Source organism: Myodes glareolus, chromosome 10, assembly GCF_982192425.1.
Source record: "Myodes glareolus chromosome 10, mMyoGla1.1, whole genome shotgun sequence".
Taxonomy (NCBI): Eukaryota; Metazoa; Chordata; class Mammalia; order Rodentia; family Cricetidae; genus Myodes; species Myodes glareolus.
In genome coordinates, this window is record NC_142035.1 from 52,795,030 (window position 1) to 52,820,649 (window position 25,620).

Consider the following 25,620-nt stretch of genomic DNA (forward strand, 5'->3'; position numbering starts at 1 on the left):
CTATATCCCATAAGTTATTTTCCTGTGATGCTTAAGAGTGAATTCCTCCACTGCCTGACAGTTCCTTCCCGACGACCGGCAGCTCAACTCAGTTTGGTACAAGAAGACTTTTCCACTCTATGCTAAAGCAATGGGAAGCTCTGAGGAAGTGGTAAACAAGGGCACTGCTTGATCAGGCTTAAATTTCTAAACTATCATCCTATTAAATACAGAATGAGGGGGGAGGAAGACAAACAGAGATTTAAGGAACAGGGCTGAGAGAATGCAGGAGCTGATACATGCTGAACTGACTGACAGAAGAATGAAAGGCTTCCAGGGGTGCGGGGGAGACTGAGCTCAGGGTGGGCATGCTGACTTAGAGGTCTATAATCCTTTCAGATAGAGATCTCTGCCCAAGAATACACTGTGGGAACTGAAGTGAGACAGCCGGCACACAGGAATTATCAGCACAGAGATGGGGCTTGCAGAGTGAGTGGGGACAAGATCAATAGAAGAGTGGAAGGAAGTGCAGAGGAATCCTGACCCAGAGTCCAAACTCTGCTGTTCTTGCAAGTTCCTGGTCTCCATTCTGGGTACCAAGTTAGGGGTCACGTCTTTGTCATGCTTTAGCATATCTCATTGCTTGCTACCTGATTGCATGCTACCTGCTTCCTATTTGCATCTGAATTTTAACTCTAGTCTCTCTGCTTTGATGTCCTGAACCCCTTGCTATGCCTGCTGCACACTGTCCAGTGGTGACTTAATAAATTTAGGGCTTGACTGCCAAAGGTTCTACACATGCAACAGAGACCAGTCTTGCCTCCCTCCTGGTATGTATTTCCCCAGCAGACATATGAAGAAATCTTCCTACTGAGCTCACGGGGTTACCATCACATCTGTATTTCGAGCCAGTGACAATGTCCTAATGCAAAAATGAAGTGACCAATAGGATGAGGGGAGGAGCAAGGCCACCAAGACCCCTGCTCGGACAATAAGATCAGCTGTTGCCATTTCCCCAGCTATCTTTCTCTACCTATGGAACAAGCACACAAATTTGATTGTAAAGAAATGTCTGCTTCTATCCCAGCTTGTGCTTCACAAACAGCCACTGTCCTCTGTTCCCCACAGTCACCCCAGAGGACGCAGCTGTGAACTTAGTTCAGCTTCTAAAGAGCGAGTCGAGAGCAGAAGATGTCTCTGTTGGTTTACCTGCTTGGAATCAGATTGCTCTGGACCCAAAGGGTGGGGGAAACTACACGCCAACAGCGGATAAGCAGGAGGGGACAGGCACACGGCAAGGTTTGCTGGTTTGCCACAGTCATACCTTTGCAGCCAGCCGACACTCCATTACCCTGACGTTGAAATGAGAAGTGGCGGCCTTGTTCATTTCCACGCAGCTGTTGGCAATCACAAAGACTGCCCCACTGGGAAGTTTCACATCAGTTGCTCTCAGAGGACTAAACTCTATTAACTTGGCCTGTTGGAAGAAAAGTGACAGAGGAGACAAAAATTGATTAGGGTTGAGAAGAGCATTCAAGCTTTTATGCATTTATTTTACCTTAAGAAAATCTTCTATAACATCATTTACTAATAGCCAGGCACTGTGCTAGGTGCTGGAGACAACAGTGAACAGGGCAGGGGCTGCCACTGACCCCCGGGAGTGCATGGTTGGTTCAGAACCCACGAGATTACATTTCCACGTGAGTCACAGTGGTAGCACTGTGAAGCTCAGGGTCTCACACACTCTTTTTTTTTTCTCAAAGTTTATTAAATTATAAAAGTTTCCATTTCCGCCCCTCCTCCCAACACCCTCCCACTCCCCCCACTCCCTCTTCTCCTCCCTCTCCATCCCTAAGAGCAGTCAGGGTTTCCTGCTCTGTGGGAAGTTCAAGTTCCTCCCCCCTCCCTCCAGGTCCAGGAAGGTGAGTATCCAAACAGACTGGATCCCAAAAATCCAGTATATGCAGAGGAAACAAGTCCCAGTGTCATTGTCAATGGCTTTTCAGAAAGACTCCGGGCCAGCCACATTCAGAGAATCCAGCCACATTCAGAGAATCTGGTTGGATCACGTGCTCGTTCAGTCCCACACACTCTTAATGGAAGGACTGCTCAGACAACTCAGTGTAGTCTCTGAAGAGGGCAATGTAGACTAAGTCCTAGGGAATGCTTGAAGACGTCAGAAAGAAGCAAGAAACCACACTGGCATGAATGGATATCAGCTCTAGGTGCTGATATCCGCCCAAAGATTACAATTTGGAGAGTGAGAGGCTAAGCTGGAGGCAGAAACTGGGAGTCAGGTGGTAACTGCGCTTTGCAAGTTCAGAGAAAGAGGGCTCTCTTCAGCCCCTGCACCGACCTTACACCAACAGCAGAACTCCCGCTACCACATCTGCTTGCCAGTTCACATCCAAAACACCTCAGTATAATTTTAGTGTTAAAACAAAAAAAAAACTTTTCTCCTACCTCATGTCTTTGACTTAGAAGAATCAACAAAAACATATTCTTAGTAAGAAGGATCCAGGTGTTCTTGGAAAACAGCCAAACTTGAAGGAATCTCATGCAGAACTACGACAGATCTTAAAAAGATGCCTGCTTCTATTTTGGTAATGGGCAGTTCACAGGCAAAAACCCAAACCTCCGCCTTGCCTGAAGGAGCTGATAGCCAAGAGGAAGTGGTATTGAACCAAAGAATTTATTCCTGGCCCACCATCAACATTCTTCCTCCCACCACCAAAGCCCCAAAAATGTTGACAGAGAAAAATGACACCGAAGAGTAATTTACAAAAAGAGGGGCTGTGCATATATGTGGTAAGAGAACTAACATTTGGGTTTCCAGCCAACGTGAGATTATGAAACACCACAAGATGAAGTGATTTCATGCAAGGTCAGGAAAGGAGGTCCCAAGGAGAGAATTGAGAAATCTCATCTTAGTAATGAGATATGGGGGCACGGTGAATCTTGACACATGAGAAAAATAAGTTTGAAAGGTGATTCCGGATGCTTAAGGTAGAGGGAATCAACATGAAATAGGGTACATTCACTACCATTAGCCCTGACTTACGAAACAGTTGGGCAATGTTCTCCAATAGAGCCTAAAAGACTAGGCTTCCCATAACCATGCGTGCTGGGGGCTGCAGGCCTTCCCTGCCAGAGATATTTTCCCAAGTTGAAATTTCCAAATGGCTCAATGCTACTTACAGTTCCTTCTTCTGCAAGAAATGATATGGACTGGTCCATGCCTCCTCCTTCAGTGCCTATGTAACGCTCACTCTTGGCGCAGATTTCTGCAAGTTCCACCTGGAAAAGCAAACAGTCATGAATACTGTGATACAGTTGTAGCCTAGTTTTCATGCCAGATATGTCAAATAGGTTTGAATTTCCAGTTCCAACTCTGGTCAGTTACATAGCAACTGTGTAGAGCAATGTGCTCTTCACAGCAGCTCTAGGATACCATCGAACCCAGTAGGAAAACTTAGCAAGATCAAGCAACAACTCCACAATGGGTCTAGGATGAGAACGGAACATGTGTGCTGGTGTTCATACCCCTAAAAGACTCTGCAGAGCAAGCAGCTCTCCTCGTCTCTCTGTTGACACCACTTCTCTCCTCTGGCCCTAATTCATTTGCCTTTGTCTCCAGACAGTGACTATTCCAGGGTCTCCAAAGCCAAAGCAGGGCCGGAGTTTACAAGCCGGAAGCAATGCTACCTCTTGACATGTTCATTAAGTGCAAGAATAGAACTTCTCGCTCTAGGTACAATCATGATGAAGAAACCTGACCCATACTAAAAATATTAAAGGATCAGTAGTTGCTTCTTATTGATTAATATGATAAATTCAAAATCCTCATCTTGCATCCAAAGCCTTCTCAAGTTGCAACTCAACTGAACATCAAATTGGATTGTTTATCACTGTTTTTAAGTAGAGGTGTCTTTTTGACCATCTCACCTATTTATACAACCCGGTGCCACTTCCTGCTATACAAATCCTATGGCCACTCAATATCCATGTCATTGACTACATATATGAGCAAGCTGACCACTCAGATTTTCTGCCATCATGGAGGTTTCCTGGAATACCGTCCCCACTCTAGTGTCCTATCTCTCCCAGCCCCTGATAGGGTCATCTAGATACCCACATTGCTATTTCTGAGGTTTAATTTGGGACTTTATTTCTCATGTACTCGATTAGATGTTCAGGAGGATCACAGCAAACACTGGTATACTACAGTCTTCCCTTGCCCGCTTGCCTACCTACATCTTTTCGATGTGGTGTACAGGTTCTTCAGTGGCTTAGCTCTCTGTTCCCCCCTCTACCTGTTCTCCCAGTGTTCCCCACAAACCCTCAAGCCAGAAACGAGGAACAAACCCTGCTCTTCCTTACTGTCTGGCATTTACCTCTCCTCAGGACTCTTCCATCCATGTTTCAACAACTCAGCACCCCCAAATTTACACAAGTCACAGAATTCCTCTCTGCTGTCCCTACTTCTAGTTTATTTTGAGCTATGCTTTACATGGATTTACTTGTCTCTCTCCAGCAGACTATTGGGGTCCATGCAGTATCTATCCCAGAGTCCACTTAAGCAGTCCAGCCTAGATCAGGGTGCTGATCACTGGTCCTTAACTGTATGGTGTTTCCACCTCTTCTCCTTTCCCTAAAAAACTTCGTCTGTGAGAGAGATGCTGTGGTGTTTCCCCAGTGTCATGGCCTTACACGCTGCCAGGTGTGGGCTAACTCCATAAACTGCTGCTGTTTCCCTTCCTGAGAAGAGCTGCCCAGATGCCGTCGACAGCTTCAGCAAGTGTCATTCTCGGCTCTCCTTGGTCATGCGGCTTCAATAACACTAACTTTGCCTTGTGACATGAGGCAAACATGGGATTTTGGCATCAAAGGCATTGCACATGACCTGACGGTACAACAGCCAGGGCCTGTCCATAATAGACACATTAAAAATAAATTAGTGACCCAAAGGGCAAAACACTTGTACTTAAAATGCAAAGAAACGACGTGCCCAGACAAAGCACTGCATACGGCAATCTGAGAGCAAGCGAGAGTCTGGCTGCCAACCTAGCTGTGACCTTGGGGTAAAGCCAGCTCCCCAGCGTAGCAATATCCACCATCACTGAATGAAAGCTGTGTGCAGAGCGTGTGAAGAGTCAGCCACACACCTTCACCAACCCCATGGTACAGAGGAGGACTGTGAAAGTCAGGGATCATGCTAGCCTAGGAGAAGCCAGAAGCTGAGCTTCAGCCATCTGAGCTTGAAGTTCAAGTTCACTTCACACTTGAGTGGTTCCCCCCAAATAAAGCTAATGTAACCATTGTTCAGCCTGCTGTCAGGGGATGTGAAAAGACAAATGGGCGTCACCAAAATGTTAATATTCTCTGTTTTATGAGGAAAAACATTAGAGCAGTGAGAAGTATTAATTACTTGTTTATAAAGCTCTTAAAGTGGGTTGCCAAGATGGTCACCAATAAAGGCACTTGTCACCAAGCCTGATGACTTGAGTTTGATCCCTGGGACCTACAGGGTAGAAGGAGAGAAATGACTCCTACAAGTTTTCCTCTCTCTCTCTCTCTCTCTGACACACACACACACACACACACACACACACAATAAACATTTAAAGCTCTTAAAGTACACCGTTGTATACTTTAATAGTTATAAGATGTTGGTGTGTGTGTGTGCACAGAATTCAGAGTGGCACCGTGTCGTGGGTGCCTGCCCACAGGGAAGGGGTCAGCACAAACCTTGCCACTGCTGTGTCTGACAAATTCTAAGCAAGCAGACACCACCCAACAGTTTCCAGTATAAGAAACAAAGAAAATGAGAAAGAGTGAAAGAAATGAAGGAACAAATTGAAAGGTAAAGGTTGATCTCATTGACAGAACCTTGGGGTACATGGAAAAAAAAAAACAGTGGGAAGAATCCAGTAGCAGACGCTTCCTAACCATGGCTAAGCCAGAATTCTCCTTCCAACCAGCTGTGTGATCTTAGGTGAGATGCTTCACTGTTTCCAGTTTTTACCTCTCACCTGCTACTAACAGTAAGAATAGTGTTAGTAACAGAAGATTTACTGAGCGCTAAATACTGCTCCAGTGACTTTACCTCAATTACTCACTTCTCAGAATCCCATAAAACAGATGACTCTCCATTTTGCAGATGAGGAGATTGAGTCATTTGTTGGGTAATATTATACTGGAAGTTATTAAAGCTAAAATGTAAATTCATTTATCTAGCTCTAGCATCCATATTCCTAATTACCAGGCTATATCACCTCCAATATATAATGAAGAGAAAAATAATGTCTTCCAAGCCACAGGATTACTGTGATGATCCTAAGACTTAACTTAAAACAACACAAGTAAGATCACAGTGCTCTAATGCAGTATACCAGGGTTGACAAGTGTGTGTGTGTGTGTGTGTGTGTGTGTGTGTTTTGCAAATGAAGAATCATTTGATTTACACAAGAAGATACCTAAAGATGAAATCAAATACAGGATGCTTTCAAAATGTTAATGGAAATATAGAATTTTAAAGATTCTGGAAGTCTCAACAGCAATAAAGAATAATGAACCATCAAGAGACCAGAAAAGTGGGGCCCCACTCAAGCTATCCCTGTCCAACTGCAGAGCAGGGAGTCCTCCCCACCCAGTAAACAAAGCCTCCTGCATGGAAAATTCAACAGCAGACCCACCCACTTGCTGGTTTCCTCAGTAGTTCTAGATCTGAAGTCCCAGTACTAAATGGGGGCAGGAGTGGGGGATGAGGGGTTGCGAGGGGAGTCCTAGATGGGTAAAAGATATAAAGAAACTAGAAGCAAAGGCTAACAGAAACCCAAACCTGGCTTAAGGAGAACATGCGCATAAGTCAGAGAGCAAACAAAATTAGTCAAGCCCACAGCCCAAGCCAGAGACTATAACCTGAGCTCAGGGAGCCATCCCAGGAGGGCCAGTGGGGACCAAGTCGTAACTCGGGGTCATGTGGGATCCGCCCAAGCCCTTTCCATCTATAAGATTCTGGAAACAGAATCAGCACACATCTGCCAAGAATTTAATCAACCAGAGCTACTCACATAGGCTTCCAACTTCTGAAATTGTGTATGACTTCAATAGACTTCACAGAATTAAGAAGCTGCAAAAAGCATGTTAACAGGCATGTATGGGAAAAATGAGCATCCTGGAGTCAACCCAGGGGAGAGTGAGTGAACTCGGGGACCGGTTCTGTGCAGGAAAGGGCAAGCTCACGTTTCTGCCATGGTCGAGGCATCCGAATGCTCCTGACTCCTCTACCCCACGAGTGCATACAGCCTGAAACCCTCCAGCAAAACCAGGAAAGCTCGAGCCTACCGGGGCTTTACCCTCTCCCTCCACATTCTCCTTGCTCTTGCAGCTACGCACTCAGGAGCTGGGGTTCCTCTCGGCTAATCTCTAGGGACATTTGATTTTTCTCCCTCATCCTTAGGGACAAGAGTTGGATGATGGATGCTCTTCAAAGCTGTGGGGAGAGAAGAAAGCCAGAGTCTGCCCTCGAGGGGCCAGCAACACTGCTCTTATCTGCAGATCTTCCAAAGAAGACAGAACTCTACCATGCTAGGCAGCTTCTACCTTCCCTTCAGTGGGCTCAGCACCCGCCTTAACTCTGCAGTCCCCTGAGAGGGCTCCCTGGAGTGGAGTGGAGGTACCAGCATGTCCTCTGCTTCCCTAAGACTGTGTCAGGAATGTTGGGAGGGAGAGGAAGGCAGGTAGAACTCTAAAGGGCTCCCCCTGCCTCTCCCTCACCTCAAAAGCATCTGCAGTGCTCACTTCCCGCAGGCCTTCCCTACCCTTCAAAACTCTGGGTTCTAATGGGCACTGTTACCAAGTGCTTCCCCAAAATGGCAACCCCCTGAGAAGCACCCATTCATGCTGTGATTCCAGGGTGTTTTGCAGCATGGCTCACTGCTGTGTTCCAATCTGAAGACTGTCCAGGCGCACCACAGGAAACAACAGTACCCAGAAGCTGCAGGAATTTCTTTTAGAAAGATGTGACTGCTAAGTCTTCACATCTCTAATAAAGCAGAAAACTTATATCTGCTTTTCTCTTTCTTCCTTCCTTCCTTCCTTTCTTTCATTCTTTTTTCTTTCATTCTTTTTTCTTTCATTCTTTTTTCTTTCTTTCTTTCTTTCTTTCTTTCTTTCTTTCTTTCTTTCTTTCTTTCTCTTACTACATGAACATTTTTCTGAGGATAATGGTAGCTAATTCCCAAAGTGAGCATGGCAGGTAAAACTGATCTTGACAGTCAAGGCTGGAATTTTCTACAATGCAATAGAGGAAATGGAACAAGGAGATCAAACATTGAACAATTAGAATCTGGAAACAAACACAAAGGATGTTTCACAAAAGTAAGTCTAAAAACCTGCTGAAGTCTAGAACATCGCTCTAGAACCAGTGAGGACGTCACTGCACCCGCACTCAGTGGGGAGAGCCCAAGCTAAGGAACCTAGAGGAGGGGATGGTCAGCTCTGAGTGTCCACCCAAGGTGTTTTGTGAGAGCAGAGGAAATCTCGGAGCTGGCTCCCTCCAGAACTGACGCGAGGGGAGATACTTTCCTGAGCTGTTGGCCAGCAGGACGCATGCACTGTGGAGAGACCCAGATCTGAAGACGAGGTCATCAGTAGTGTGGCAAGGCACAGAATTTTATGCGGGAGAGTTTGAGTCTCTAGGCCCATGGAGATCCTGAGGCAATGTCTATCCACAGACCGACTATCCTGGCCTAACTGGATGGAGAGGGTCTTGTTGGTATATGATAACATACAGTGTCAGACATTTTCCCAAATGATGTCCCTGGGTGTGCAAGTGCAGGTGCATGTAGCAAAGGCACCACCATCACCATGACTGAGATACAACAGAAGGAAGAGTCTAGCCTGCTCCACCACTCAGGAGCTCTATGGGTGCAGCCTCAGCACTGGAGAACTCGTCAGACATGCAGACCCTCGGGTCCATCCCAGACCTGCTGAACTGGTTCACATTGATTTGAACAACCCCTCCTGATAGCACAGGTCTGTAAACCTAGATACTCTAGAGGTTGAGCCAAAAATGCTGAAAAGTCAAGATCTGTCATTAATTTTTTAAAGTAAAAAACAATGAAGGGAATGTAGAGTCTTTAATATGGTGATAGAGCAAAGCTAAGTCCCTGGCTCATCCCTCAGTGCAGAAAGGCATGCAGGGAAAGGAAGAGGAAGGAGGGAAGACAAGACCCCTCCAAGCGATGTCCTGTGCTATGAGGCTTTCTTGACAGCTGGGTAGACAGGAGGAATCACATGCAGAAGGGGAAGGAGGATAACCAAGCGGCAAACGTCTTTTAAGGGCAGACACTACACATGCCATCTTGTTTAGTTTCCAAATGTCAGAACTATAATCCACATATCACAGAGAAGGAGACTGAGGCCCACACTAATGCACTAACTAACCCAAGCTAAGGCAGAGAGACAAGGAGGCCTGGGCCCAGGTTGTGGGCAGACAGGACACTCTGCATCATCACAATTCCTGTTTACTTGATGGACTAGGTAGGTGCTATTTATATAATGCCTATGTATGTATACAGTCAAAAAAAAAAGATCTGAGAGTAGGGGAGACATAGGGGCTTAGAGGGAGGGAATATGAGAGGGCTAGAGGGGGACAAGGAAGAAGGAAAAGTGATATAATTGTATTTTAAAATACTTTAAAATTTGCTATGAACCTGTTACCTTTTATTTAAAAAATATTCATACATTTTGATCATGTTTCCCCCAATCCCTCCCAGACCATTCCCACCTTGCTACCCACCCTAATTTCATTCTCTCTCAAACAAAATAAAGCAAAATAAAAACAAATGAAAATGAAAACAGACAAAAGAAAAATAATAATAATAAATACAAAAGAAAAACCCTTCAAAAAAGTGGGGTAACTGATTAATTTTTTTCAAAAAAAAAAAAAAGGAAGAAAATCCCATCTCAATGGACTGAACATCTGGGAGCTTGCAGTCCTTCCTTCCCATCATACAGCTCCAAAGAGTCACAAAGAAGGGTGATCTCAGAGTGAGGCTGATAGTCTGCCGTGACGTCCACCACCATGTAACAACTCATACAACAAACCCAACACGCTGAAGCACTTTCCAAGCACGAATGTCAAATCCATGAGGAAGAGCTTTATTGCTAAACAGACTTTCTAATGAAGAAAATGAATCACAGGAGGGCAAGCAAACTGCCAAGGTCATTCGCTAGTAAATGTCAGGGTCAGTACTTGAACTGTGAGCCTGGCTCTGGCTTATAAACATAATCCTAGTCTTTAGCTGTAAGAGAATGTGGAGGATAGCTCGAGAACCCCAAATTCAGGAGCCCCAGAAAGCTCCTCTCTTTAACAATTTCTCACAAGGACAATTAGTTGAAATCCCTTTCATTGTTTCATTATTTAAAGTGCCCTAAAGAAGAAGAAGAAGGAAAAGAACAGCGCTCTGGGAGGAGGCAGTACCCACACACAAGGTAACTATTATTGGAAAGACGGGAAAGATAATTGAAAAAAAAAAATGAAGACCATAGGGGCAGGAGACTTGCCAGACTGATGGAATTAGACAAAAATATGACCCAAGTCACTGCTACTAAATACCAGCGGGGCCTCGAGAGCCTGTGGTAAGGGCTGGTGTTGCTTCCTTGGCTGGCAGATTGCTTATTTTGGCTCTGACCTTCCAAAAAACGCTCAGTAATGATGATAGTACGGGATGGGTGGCGGGCCTGCGATCTCTGTGGTTTGGCAAGTGTCTTAGAACTGCATGTGCCTTCCCTGGAGACTCCCCCATTGTGTGGGGCGGGCTCTTCAGACTGGGTTCTCAGCAGTCCCACTCTTAAGAACAAGAAGGAAAGAATTCTGAGCGTAGTCAGGACCCTCCAGCACAGCGATCAGTACAGTTGGCATCTAATTGTTTTCCGGATGTGATCTAATAGCACAGATGCAAACACTGGTCAATGGAAAAACATCACTCTGGGAACCACAGTCCGGATCCACCGAATGCACAGCCACCACCAGACACTTTCGCACGGGAGAAAGGACTCTGTAAACAACAGTCAGCACAATGGCACGAAGTGGGAAGAACCTTCAGGGTCAGGAAATGGCAAGGGTGCTCAAAGCCTTATTACAGGAAGGAAACTCACTTCCCTGGACTGTGCTCAAATGTTATGTGGAAAGCAAGTGCTGAAGGCCATTAGAGAGAGAGCCAGAAGAATGGCATGCCTGAACTAGTTCCAGACAGTTACACGGCTCTTCTTCATGACTGAGGTTTGACTGTGGTCTGTCCCAACAAATCATAGGTTGTGTGCTGGTCCACAGCATAGGAATGGTAAAGTCAGTAAGAGGCAATAGGAGTCACAAGGCTACATCTTCATGAGTGGAGGAGGCCTTTCTTGGGGAGTGGGTTAGCTACCGTGGAAGTCTATCCCCGCCTTTGCATAGCAGCCCCGCAGATGCTACTCTCCAAGTTATGGTACAGCGTGAAGCTCATACCAGAGAGGCTTAGTGTTGAAGCCCCTGTATCCAGAATGACAAGCTGAATAGACTCCTTTTCTTTATAGAGTACTCAATCTCAAATGTTACATTATGGCAACAGAAAATATCCTAAGACAATTTGCATTTTGTATGCTCTAAAAATTCTGCATGGTAAATACAGTTTAAATTCAGGGATGACAGTACATCTTCTGAAGGACAGGAGTGATTCTGTTACTTTGATCATGGAACCAATATAACTTCATGTCTGCTTTGCTTGGCTTATAAGAATCTCAGTAAGTAGGCTTGAATAAAGGTTGCATTAAGAAATGAACAATGAGGCCAGGCGACAGTGGCGCACGCCTTTAATCCCAGCACTCAGGAGACAGAGGCAGGTGGATCTCTGTGAGTTCAAGACCAGCCTGGTACCCAGAGTTCCAGGACAGCCAGGGCTACACAGAGAAACCTTGTCTTTCAAAACCAAAAGGAAGAGGAGGGGAGGAAGAGAGGGGGAGGGGGGGGAGAGAGAGAATGGGAAGGAAGGAAGAAAGGAAGGAAGGAAGGAAGGAAGGAAGGAAGGAAGGAAGGAAGGAAGGAAGGAAGGAAGGGAAGAACAAAGAGGGCTAGAAAGATGGCTCAGTAGTTTAAGAACACTCAGTGCTCTAGCAGAGGACCCATATTTGGCTCCCAGCATCCATACGGTGGCTTACAACCATCTGTAGCTCCAGCTGCAAAGAATCTGAAGCCCTCTTCTGACCTCCAGTTACCAAGCACATACATGGTACACTTATACACATGCAGGCCAACACTCATAAACATAAATTACAAAATAAATTTTTGAAAAAAATAAAATCATAACGTGTTTTTGATTCTTCTTTCCTTTGTCCTGGTTTTCAACTTTTGATTTATGACCTTAAAGAATGTACATTCTTGGTTAAGTAATTCATAAACTTTTATTTTAAGCAAAAAAAAAGTCAGTAGAAATATAAGAGAAAATTGAGCCCCAAGACATCAGATTGGACAGTTATGCTGAGAAACATGGAAAGCAAGAGCACATCCTGAGGAGGAGTGAAAGCAGTGAGCGGCAGGAGCTGCACAGAGCTGAGCTTCAGAGCTGAGATTGGCTGGGCTGCGTTTCACTCTTGCTTTGGCCCATCCTTGCTGGCTACTCTCCTAACTCTCCCTATTAAATGGGAATGTTTGCTAAGTGTGTCTCAGAAGTGTGTCACTTTCCTTTTTATTTTACAGAGACTCTCAGCCAAGAGTTTGCCTCAATTGATGAATTTTTCTACCTCTTGACTCAAGGATATAAGTGGCTTTAGCAACTGAGACAGTGGTATTGGGCCACAGACTTGACAGACAATTGTAAAGGCTGAAGGCGTATATGGCTCAGGGGTCGTGCAAGCGTCTACACTGGACTCCAAATTTAAAATAAAAGGAAAATGAGAGAATGGGGTAGAAGGAGGGAGGAGGAAAGCAAAAGAAAGAAGAGAGGGAGGGAGAGAAGGAGGGAGGGACGGAGGGAGGGAGAAAGGGAGGGAGGGACGGAGGGAAGGAGGGAGGGAAGAAGGAAGAGAGGGAAGGGAGGGGAAATATAGGAAAGGAAATTGGACTTTGAACTTTTCCCTCTTGCTGTATTTGTATCCTGAGACTTCCACTTAAATGAGGTAGGGAACTGGGAAGATGGCTCCGTGGGTAAGAGCGCTTACTCTGCAGGCATGGAGACCTGAAATCAAATGCCCAGCACCCACTGGTCATGGCTGTAAATGCCAGTAACTCCAGTCCTGGGCAGCAGAGACGTTGATACTGATGGCCTAGTGAAATCCGCAAGTTTCAGATTCAGTGAGAAGATGCCTTAAGCAATAAACCAAGACACTGATATCCTGCTCCGCCTAGTTACCCACACACTTGCAGGTACCACACACAATGATCAGAATCATAAACATCATCATAATATAAACAAGCAGGTGTGTGATCCAGTGCCTCCATCATCCCAGATGAGAACCGATCCAGAACCAGTACTGTGTAGCACTGAGGGCAGACAAGCATAACCAGGACAAACAGAATCACTGTCGGGCTGAAACCAGTCCAAGTGGCTATTTTCAGCCTAAATCGTGGGAAGACTTCTTACCCAGCAAAAGCTAACTGATAATAATACCTGCCTCTGCACTTCAATGAACATACTTGAAGCAAATATTCCTTTCGGAATTAAGCTGGTTTGAATTACTTATTTTTTCTTACTAGCAAAAAATCTTTCACATATAATAAAAATAATTCACATATACCTTTGGGAATGTTTTGTCTTCACAGAAGCCCAAAGAATATTCAAATATTCAAACAAGTTTAAACATTTTGTTCAATTGAGATTTTAAAAATACAGCTGTCCACACAGTTACCTATTGCTATGGTTTACTCCCCAGAAGTTCATAGGCTTGGTGTGGTAGCTAACCAGGAAATGTTGGGGCTGTGGGGCCTCTAAGGGGTGGGGCCTGCTGGGAGGAAATTAGATCAGTGGTGCTCACCCTGGAAGGGAGCAGATAAAGTTCTCTTGAGATCCTAGTTAGGTCCTAGGCGGTACTGTGAGAATGAGGTCAGACAGACCCTGCATCCCACCAGCTTTCTGTCTGGCCATGTGATCTAGTCCTCTCACGTGCACGCCCACTAGAATGCTGTCTGCCATGTTGTGATGTGCCCAGATGGGTGTGACCAGGGCTGAACTTCCAGAACTGTGAGCTAAACAAACCTCTTTTTAATGAACCCAGTCTGTTTTTACAGAAATAAAAAATGAACTAAGATACCCACCCATCCACATCCACACCCACACCCAAACACACACACACACACTTCCTCAGCCTCCATGACCCTTTCTCTTCCATGGTGTATCAACTTTTATATGGGCTGGCAAATTAACTATCACATTGTCATTTCATAAAAACACTTATAATGATCCTGCTTCTTTTTGTTTGTTGTTGTTTGAGACAGGGTTTCTCTGTAGCTTTGGAGCCTGTCTTGGAACTAGCTCTTGCAGATCAGGCTGGCCTCGAACTCACAGAGATCCTCCTGCCTCTGCCTACCGAGTCTGGGATTAAAGATATGCCTGGTAATGAGCCTGCTTCTTGCTTCTAACATAAGTCCCTACGATTTTGCTCCATAGTTCACACTTGTCAAAGTGAATTGATTTTCTCAGTCCACCATGCTGCCCCTGCCTCTAGTCTTTGCAAATGTTCTTTCACTCATATTTATCTAACAAATATCTATAAAGTGGCAACTGTCACAGAGCATTATTATATAGTAGTTTCTGAGGCAACAGCAAAGAGAGAAAAAATCGGCCATTACAAACTCACCTCACTTTGCAATTGCTTTATCAATTGACTAAATTAAGCAGCGCCTTTTTCTGAATTTCTAGATTCTGAATTCCACACTTCCTCACTCTGCCAGAGCTCCTATCAGTGCGATGTAGTAGTCAAAACAAGTGAGCTTCCTCAACTGCAAAAATGGGAGTTATAATAATCATCGCTTTATTCAGTCACTGTAAAGACTGTAAGAGTCTGGTATGTAATCAGAGCACAGTGAACATCACTATCATTATTGGCCAATCAAAACTCCAGGTAACATTCTATATCACTAGACATGTCTATGTCCCAAATGTTTACTCTCATGTCATATTATCAGACAAGATTCTCTCTTTGCTCCCCAAAATATCTCAACCCACCTCGACTTTCCACCTCATAAACCGCTTTTCACTCAAGGACTTTCTACTTTATGTAATCTTTTCATTTATTGTTTTCTGTCTCTCCCCCTCCCTGGTGAGATTCTGTGAGAGTTCATTTTAACCACCGCCCCACCCTGTGCCTCAAATCCTGCCTGGCACAGAGGAGGCGCTCTGTGAAATGTGACTGCATCACGTGGGAACTGAATGTGGCTTCCCTGGATGGGGGCAGCTAAGGTGCAAAGATTTTATTTTTATCATAATCTCCAATGACAGAGTCCCCTTTGTTAGTACTATGAGTCTGAATTTAATACTTGTCATATTTTTATTCCTTAGTACTCTAAAACAAGAACATACCATTTTTATAAAAACAAAAATAATGTTAAGGGTGCTCCATGTATTCCTGGTGAAACTAGGAAGCTAAATCTGTTTATATCCATTCAAATGATGTGTTGTGTTCCCCGCTCCAACTCCTAACCCAGAAACTCTCAGAGCTACAGTTCATACTCAGAAGCTCATTCTCATTGCTTTCTGTCCATGTTTACGACTTCTAGCTAAAATGTCTCACTTAGATGTGTCAGACTTTGTTGACGCCCCATGGGAAGCCTTATCCTCTCTGAGGAGTGGATGGGGGTGGAGTGGGTAGAAGGTAGGAGGAGTGGGAGAAGGGGAGGGAGAGGGAACTGGGATTGGAATAAAAATGAGGAAAATGTTTTTAAAAATAAATTTTAAAAAAAGCTGAAAATGCTTCATTTAGAAATATTTATTATGTAATAGATTTCCAATTTCTGGTCAATAAGTAAAAACAACCATGATTTTTACCACTTTATAGCTACATAATGACTGTGCCCTCTCTTCAGAGGAGGACCATTAAAACAGCAGAAAACAAGCTTGAAGAAGTGGCTTGCAGCTTTAGAAACTGCTCTGTCTCAGGCCACCACCTGTGTGTCACACCGTGGTTCTGGGCCAGCACCTCATGTTGTTGTTGTTGTTGTTGTTGTTGTTGTTGTTGTTGTTGTTGTTCTCTCCTCTACAGAGAACCCTTTCATTTGGAAATGTAAAAGGCAGGGGGCAATTCAGAAAGCTCCAGAGTGTAGTCAAAGAGGGGCTGTCTTCTGTGTTATTACACCAGCTCTCTTTAACTCGTGTGTGCGTGCAGACTAAATAACGCACTTTCTTTCATACAGGAACACAGGTGAGAATGCTCATCACCTCGGACAGATCCTGACACTGGAGCTGTGTTCAGCACCTAGTGTATCAGACTCCAAATAATCAGAATAGTCTGTCATAGAAGAGGGAGCCTGGGGACCGGCCCTCCCTGGAACAGAATTTCTTGGTTGATGTGGATACATATAATTTACCTCTGACTTGAGTCTAAGTGTAAAATGATAGACTTTTGATTAAAAGTTGAAATAATAACATACTATTACCAAAAAATTGATCATTTTTTTTCTTCCTTCAGGCAGGGACCAGATCACGTCCAAGGCTGGTTATGACTTGGGTCTCTGGGCATGCAAAGATTTAATGAGGCAGACCCTCTCTTCAAAAATCTTGCAGTGGTCCAAAGGAAGCGCTACTCTAAAGTCAGAGAGTAAACAGGACCTGCAGGCCCAGCAGCTTCAAACAGGGAGGGAGAACCCAGTAAGCCCACTATCCTAGCCGCCCATCTCACAGAAGCATACCAGAGGCAGGGTGGGTACTGAGTGAGATATATGTGAACTGAATTCTTCTGCAGCCAACAGCACACTGTCCAGCTGCCTCCTAAAGCAGAGGCTTCCCCTTCATAAGTCATGGCCGACACTGTTTATCTTCCCTTTACTATAATGTACCAAGTACATGACTAGAGAAACCCAAAAAGATCAAATGACAGTCCTGACTTCTGTCAACACCACCCACGAAAGAAAAAAATAACGTTAATACGCCTAAGAAAGCGTGCAAATGAGGGGCAGCCTTTAGACCATCAGAGCACGCTAGGTCCACCTGTTCCTGCTGAAGCTCTGGCTGACCCTGATGCTCACCCACGCCAGCTGCAGGATCATCTGAAGTTATATATACTACTGAGCAAGTTCTTACAATGTAACATAAAGCTTCAGGAATTAAGCCCGTGTAGTATAAACCCCTTAAAGATCACAATACTTAGAGATACAGATACGTATAAATATTTGTTAGTCAAACCAAATCCCAGTTGCCTGGTATTTTCTTTGGAGTCTGCCCATGTCATTACACTGAAATGTGATATATACAAACTCTTGAGTGACTGCAAGCGAGATAACGTGACCCTATACACACAGTGGCAGTTTAGAATTACATTGGCTTGGGGTATTTTTATCTTAGACATCTCAGTTTATTCCAAGTTTAGAACATTTTATTTCCTAAGCAACGCAATGAAGGAAAACCTGAGGCTGCTTAAGTGTCAGCACAACAGTGAGGCGCTTTGATTCCTTAGGAGTCAAGAATTTGCCATTTTTACAGAGCTGTTATTTTTTTAGGAATTCGACAGACACTCATTAAGCATCAATTTATTAAAACACAAAGGAGAATTACTAAGTGACGGTACGCATTGTCGCTGCCAGTTTGTTCACGACCGTGATTAAGAAAGGCGCACCTTTAGAGGGGGGAGCTTAACACACTTCCTGAACTGACATCCTTAGGCACAGGCAGGAAGCTTCTATCTGATGTAGAAGCTGCTGATGTTTTCTTACTTCTCTGTTTGCGTGGGAGGGGGGTCCCACCAATCTCCCTGACTCAGCCCCCCACAAGTAGCTGGGATGACTGGTCTGTGCCACTGGGGCCTCTGCTTGTATTTTTGAAATTTTAAATACAATTGAAAAAACAGAAACCACATGATGTGACTCACTGAGAATGGGGGGCAGAGGGAGTAGTCTCAATCCAATAATAAACTAACCTTCTGTCAAATTCAAATTGAGGAAATTTGACCAAAAAAGTTGGCCTGTGCCCCAAAAATGTCAATGCCACAGCAGACTCAGAAGACAGAGAGATTGTTCTACAATTAAAGGGAACTAAAGCAGCATAGCATTAAATACAGCGACCGACCCCGAATACATTCCAGATCAGGAAAAGATTGAAATTAAGAGAAGAAAAGGGGTGTGGGGAATATTATTGTGTAGCCAACTGGGAAATGTAAATATGAACTGCATATTAGATAATAGTATTACAGTATTATTAAATTTTCCAAGAACGACAATTATACTGTGGTTATGCTGAAGCTTTGCTCCAAGATGTGCTCTGAAATGTTGAGGGTGATGTCTGTCATTTACTCTCCAAGGGTTCAGGAGAAAAATTAAGATAAAGCAAACATAACACAGTGTCTGCATGGCTCCAGGCTATAAAGTCCAGATGCCTGTGGTCTTCTCTCCCACGTCTTACGTACATTTGACATTTTTCAAGATGGAAAATTCAGAGGAAAAATTTAAGTGCTACGTTAGCAATTCATTTAACGATGTTCAAATCCATGTGTGCAGGTGTCCACAGGAAAACTGCCACTAACAATTTAATTCCAAAAGTTAAAACAAATCAATGAAGATTTGCATATATAAAACATGTAACTATGAAGACATTGTGCATCAACATACGAATTTATTTGAATTATTCCTAAAGGAAACAACATCTTCTAAGCTTTTCTGATAAATTTTTTCACTTTATCATCAAATTTTCTTCTCCAAATATTTCTGCTTTGTTGTCAAATTTAACCATTACAAACTTATTATTTAAAATAGCAAATACAATATCTGTAAAAACCGTTAATAATTATATAGTAATCATAAAATCATTAAACCATAAAAAATAAACAGTACTGCAACTTCCATTACAAATACTAAAATGGCATTGTCATCTCTTTGCCATGAAGAGCCATTCGTTAGTTGTGGAGTCCCAACTGCAGTTAACAGTTCGTCAGAAGACACACTGAAGAGCTACTTCCTGGATGCCCCATGGCCACAGAGTTTACCTTCCGTGCCTACTTACGGGCGATTCCGGGCTTTGATGACCACACATAAAGTTCTACAGGCCTTGTTTCCGCTTGATTTAAGTAAACACAATCGAAATTAACAACTGTTAATAGCCCAAAACGTCTTCTTATGTGGGATATTACCCAAGAACTTTGAAATAACTGTATCTGTTCACATGCTTAAAAGAATTAAATCAACATACTGGTCAAAGAGTAACTTGGGTGGCACTCATTAAAATCTATCATTTGAAAGTGATACCAAAAGAAGTCACCCTCCAGACTGGATTAGTTCTGATAAAAGACAGGACCTGTGGGTGTCCACAGCACAGCCTGGGTTTCTCAAGATGAGTTTTACAAAGCACTCGTTAGAAGAAACGAAATGGGAGCTTTACTGACGCTTCCACTACTGTTCCAAGAAATGTGATGTTTCATGGGAGAAGAGTTTAATTACAGATAAAGACATTCATAGAGTAAATTACTTGGCCATGTCTGTTGGGAACTTGACAGACAGAGAAGGCTACACATGTGGAATGAAACCCGAAATGTTAACTTTGCCACACACACATTCAGAAAACAAGGCTTCCTGTCCTGGAGGATTTATCTTTTGATAGATTTATTTTTGCAGAAAAGTAACAATAAACAAACAAACAAAAACCCTCTAACTTCCTCATTTGTCATTTCAGTCACATAATAACCAAGTGATGGCCAGAGAAGCATGATGAAGTCATGAGATAGGAATTAGAGGCAGTAAGAATACATCGAAGAAGAGCATAAAACCGGCCATAAAAACAAGAAGACTGGCAGTACTTATGGTCTCAACTAACCAGTGTCAGAGGTATGACTGTGGAGGGCCAGCACCAGAAAAGACCTTCATAACTCAGTGCTCATGAAGCAGTGTGAAACCCCAATAGGCTCAATTTTCTTCTCTGGCTTTGATTTTCCCCTAAAAGTAATGTTAACCAACATTTGGGTCCCTGGGCTGTGTGAGGGAAGTGGGTGTTCAGATCCATGGAGAACTCCCAGGACGTCTGGGAGAGAAGCAAAAGAGCACCAAGTCCAGCAGCCTCGAGACAACTGCAGACTGGGAGCACGGAGAGCTGCCCGACACGGCCAAAGGGGCAGGGTAGCAACAACAGCCTGGGATACCCACTCACCACAGCTCTGTGCCCACAGAGACAGAACCACAGAATCAGCAGCACTATACCAGAGCATGCAGCAATCTCTCAAGAAGAAAACTGTGTCAGTCAGCAAGGTAGATACCAGCGAAGATGGCTTCAAGACGGCTAACAGCCAGAGTTCGATTTATTTCCATTTAAATATCACTTCCTATACTCTTATGTGTTTAGCTACTCACTATTTTCAGTTTTGCTAATAATTGGTGATTGTTTTATTTTATAGTATTTTCTCTTTCCAACCACTATGACTCTTTTTGCTCTGATTACATCATCTGAAATAGTCTTTCTCTACATTGGTTATTGTCTCTGCTCCTCTCCCCTACAATACACGCTTCTTCTTGTCACTGTGTCCCTGGCCTCTGGCCTATAATGGTGGCTGTGTCAGTAAATGATGCTGAATAGAAGAATGAAAATAAAGTCATTCTTGCTACCTGGACCCTAGGTTCCCGGAATCCGAAAGAAAGCTTTAAAAGCTACTACTGGAAGTATCTGCTCATTTTCTAGGAGTCCAGAAAGCCTCAGCTGCCAGAAATCTACCATTTAACCACCAGAATACGAACGGAACTCGTCACCCGCACGATCGCGTCAGTGACAAGGTCTCCCACAGCAGTCAGACCCTGCACTGTATACACCTCATTGCCACAGCAAGGCAACCTAGTATCATTATAGCAACCTTCCACACCAAGAAGATTGCCAAGGGAAGACAGTTCTGAAGCCATGAGCGAGAGACCCAGGTCCAGATGACTCTACAACCCTGCTCTTCTCCCCACACCACGTCACAGAACTAAAACTCACTCCTTGAAGTCTTTCTCTGGGACTTTCTTGAGCAGATGAAGCTGCCGTCCTGTCTCTTATTCCCTTACCAATTGTTGAGAATTTATATTCATGCACCCAGACTCTGAATAACTCCCAATAGTAGCTCAAAGTATATGTATATGTAATACTAGAAGGAAGTTTAATGGGTTAAATACTTATTTCCGTTTGGTCAGTCTTTTGGGGATATCTAGGTAAAATATTATTAAATTACTTGTATTTGTGTGTAATGTGTGTGTGTGTCAGGGAGTGTTTCTGTGTTCATGAACATGTGAGCACATGTGTACGGAAGCAAGAAATAAAATGTTAATCTTCTTCAGGAGCCAATCACCCTGGGTTTGGGGGTTTTGTTTGTTGTTGTTTGGGGTTCTTTAGGAAACAGTCTCACCTAGAAACCATGGCTTCAAATTCAGCAATCAAGGATAACCTTGAACTTCTTATCATCCTGCCTTAACCTCCCAAGTTCTGAGACAGGTGTGCAACACCCTTCCCAGTTTTATACAGTGCTGGGATCTGATTCATGTACACTAGGCAAGTACCTACCAACTGAGCTCCACACCAGCTGCCACCACACCAGCTGCCACCATGCCTGGCTTTCTACGTGGGTGCTCGGAACAGGATTGGGGTCCTCATGTTTACAAAGAAAGCACTCTACCAACCAAGTTATCTCCTTAGCACTAAATTATTTTTATATACCTATATGACTTCCTCAAATACATTTTTCTAGTCTCACTCCTTAACTTTATCCCTAGGATCCGACCCCAGTCTCCTACTTTCATGAGACTGAAGACCTTTAGAATAATTAAATCAGAAAAAGAAATCACAATATACCAGCAAAAGCCTTCCCAACTCTGAAAAAGTGTCAATAAGTTGCTCAATATGCTTTTAAGACAGTGAGTTGCTAAAAATTTAATAGAAAAGTGCTCAGAAGAGAAAACAAATTTATTTCTACAAAGACTAACCCCAAAAAATTAAATTTAAGAATGGTAAGATTTGATAAATGAGACTTTCTTAGTTTTTTTTTTAGAGATAATAAATTAAACATAACCATTTTCAGGGGATGTGGTATTTGCAAATTAGGCCAATGTGCTTAGTTTTTTTTAATTATTGTTGCAAAACATTTTAATTAATGCATGCTTGCTGCAAATACCGTTAGGCCTGATAGTAGCCGCTTGTCCAAATGTGAGACAAGGTCTCAGCATTGCATTTGTGTGGAAATACATTTATTAAATTTAAATCTTATTAACTTGAGGACTATAAGTTTGGAAAAGATTTTTAGCCATTTGAATTTCCCCGTTTGAGGTGGTGCATATGTTAACCAGCTTGATCTAATTACGCTACATTACACTCGTAACTGTGCTTCATTTTCGTGGCAGGAACTCTCCGCGCTTTGAAACGCTTCACAGTGATTTACGGCATGAATGATCTGAATCTGTCCAGAGAGCCCTGGGAAAGGGGTTCGCTCTCAGTCCCCGTGCCCTTGAGTTTTTTTTTTTTTCATTCTTTGTCTTTTCACTTATTCATTTACTTTAATTAAAACTAAAAGCACACTACCCGCAAAGTAAACCGTGTGGTCAGTTCCAGGGCTCAGCTGCCCTAGTATCTCCATCTAGTGGGCACTGAAACTGCAAACTTGTTTCTATCTAATAATTTCTCGATTGGCAAGTTTGTCAAACAAAACTATTATAAGAAAAACAAAAACCAGAAGAAACAGAGCAGGTATCTTCCTTGGCCAGACTCCCAATAAGCATCCAGGAAGACTGCTATGCTAGGACAACAGAACCAGAACCCAAATAGTTTTTATTTTGTTAAAATTTAGTTATAGTATTCCAGCATTTTTGCTTTGCTTCCAAAAAATCTAAAATCTTGAAAATCCATTCAAATACTTAGATATAGCATAAGTTTTATGATGATGATGATGCAACTTTTTGGAAAGAAAAACAAATTTGCAGTCCCCACTCACATGCCGGAACATTAGTGCTAATGGCGATTCCAGAGCCTACCAATAGTCTGAGTGCACGTGTTTACAGGGAGGAATCTGAGCGCCACAGACGGTGAGAGACATTTCCTCAACTATAAAACTGAGAGCAATGGAGCCAGTTCTGTTCTTCAGTCCCACGGGTCTCAGCAGGCAAATGTTGCTGTCTGTGGGCTAAGCACTCGTTTTATGTTTTTCTTTAATTAATATAAATATAGCAGTTAACAGGAAAACAGTTGTTTCATAGCTGATGGTAGGAATGATAATTTGCTAATTTAATCAATTGAATCGTCTCCTGGGGGTGTAAAACCACCCAAGGAAAGTGACAACCATCTCTTTCTTTAGGGAGACCATCCGCCAGACTGATGATATACTTCTTTTATTCTTGATGGATAGAAATACCCTTCGATACAGAAAAGGCATCCTTGTTGTCAATTACCAATGGCTCAACCAAGCCCTGGAAGGGTAGGATGACCCTGAGCCTGTCTCTGGATGACTATGCCTACCGTTAGTTTTGTGCAGCTCAGTTGATTAGGTTTGGGGCTTTAGGCCTTAGATGAAGTTGGGGGGACAAAAGAAGTATCTACCATCTCTATGTGACATGACACGGCCCAGAGTTACAAGTGCCGCAGCCAGCCCCAGAGCATCTACAAAGAGCAAGGCTCCCGTCTCCCAAGGTGGCAGACTTACCTCACGACCACACAGAGCCAAGGATCTTAGCCAACAGACTGTGGTGATGAACAGACACTAAGCTGAATTGTTCATCATTCAAGAGTGTGTATCTCGCTATACAAAAATGATTAGAAAAATATCCCCATTTACAGCACAAATCAGACTCAAGTTGGGGGCCTCAGAGTAAACTTTGGAAGCAGATAGCCCTGAGGCCCATTATCAGGAAAGGTAGCTTCTTCCTGAGAAATTCCAACTATAATCCATGAATCTATCAGGTTTTTCTGTAAGCAAGTCCTTCACTACACATCAGAAATGAAAGTATTAGTGTATCTTCCACTCAATGAAGACAAATGGAGTGTTCAGACAATTGCCCCATCCTGTTTGTATAAAATGACTGAAATGACTTTCAATTTAGGGAGTATTAGATTAAAAGAAGTCAAGCAAGCAACTCTGCACCGAGGGCACACACCTGTAATCCCGACACTTAGCAGCCTTGTACCGAGGACACACACCTGTAATCCCGACACTGAGCAGCTCTGTACCGAGGGTACACACCTGTAATCCCGACACTTAGCAGCCTTGTACCGAGGGCACACACCTGTAATCCCGACACTTAGCAGCCTTGTACCGAGGGCACACACCTGTAATCCCGACACTTAGCAGCCCTGCACCGAGAGCACACACCTGTAATTCCAATACTTGAGGAAGCAGGAAGCTGGGAGCTTGAGGCCAGCCTGAATACAAAATGAGTGCCACAAAACTCTGTCTCAATTAATAAAATAAAAGGTCAAATAGGAAACTGGCCTGAAGAAGAGCAGCTGTGTGCTATTTCAGTTGTTAAAGCAGAATCAAGTTAGCCATAAATTGTCTTCTTACTTTACTGAACTGATACGGCTTGTGAAGACTTTGTTTTAATATATATATATATATATATATATATATATATATATATATATATATATATATGGTCATGAGAGACACTAACGTATCATTTTCCTGTGATGTCCTTATCAAGTTTGGAATCAAGAAGTCACACATGGTTTCATGTCAAGTTACACTGGCTTCATTAAAAAAACAGAGTGCTAGTCTCCATCATAGCTCTTAGAAAAATGTGATACCAATGTCCTTCACCATCTCTATTTTTACGTCAATCGGAATTCCCCACCTACATCATACGCTCCTTAAGGCCAAGAGCTATCTGCCTAATAAGAGTTTCTGTACCAAATAGCCCATATCTTTTACTCTGAACTCAGCAAGATTTCAAGAAATCATATTTCTTTGACCACAGACCAAACTGTCATCTAATAAAGGAAGTCAGCTCACACTATTAAGCATGAATATGAATATTGGTAATTCATTTCCATTGTATTTGGAATGCCAGCAGGATCACAGGCTGTGAGGACCAGGCCTGGATCTCACCTTCAGCGAGTTGCCTGGTCCAAGATACTTGTTAGAATTATACCATACCCTGTTGAATACAAAAGCATCTGGTTTGGGAGCAAACACATCTGTACTAGAATCTTAACAGCTCCAAGTGCCTTGAATAAATGATCTAGCTTTAGTATTTCCCCTGAAAAATTGAAATAATAGTGAAACCTTACTTTAAAAGCTGCCATGGGAGGGCTGAAGGAATGACTCGGCAGTTGAGAGCACTTGGCTTCTTCCAGAGGACCAGGTTCAATGCCCAGCACCCACAAGGCAGCTCACAGCAGTCTGTGTCCAGTCCCGGGGGAAACTGATGCCCTCTTCTGGCCTCTGCTGTGCAATGCTCGCATGTGGTCCACAGAGGGACAAGCAGGCAAAACACCCATACACATAATACATTTTAAGATG

The 25,620-nt window shown here is 43.4% G+C and overlaps 1 protein-coding gene across 4 annotated transcripts in view; it reads right to left on the bottom strand.

Moving 5' to 3' along the window:
- Galk2 (galactokinase 2) overlaps nt 1-25,620 on the bottom strand; it is a 121,251-nt gene that overhangs the window by 50,577 nt on the left and 45,054 nt on the right. For all 4 annotated transcript variants that reach the window (XM_048460038.2, XM_048460036.3, XM_048460037.3 and 1 more), the window contains exons 6-7: nt 3,178-3,276; nt 1,304-1,456 (exon numbers count right to left, since the gene is read on the bottom strand). In XM_048460038.2, the coding sequence (XP_048315995.1) occupies nt 1,304-1,456; nt 3,178-3,276 (252 nt within the window). The remainder of the gene's footprint in view (nt 1-1,303; nt 1,457-3,177; nt 3,277-25,620) is intronic.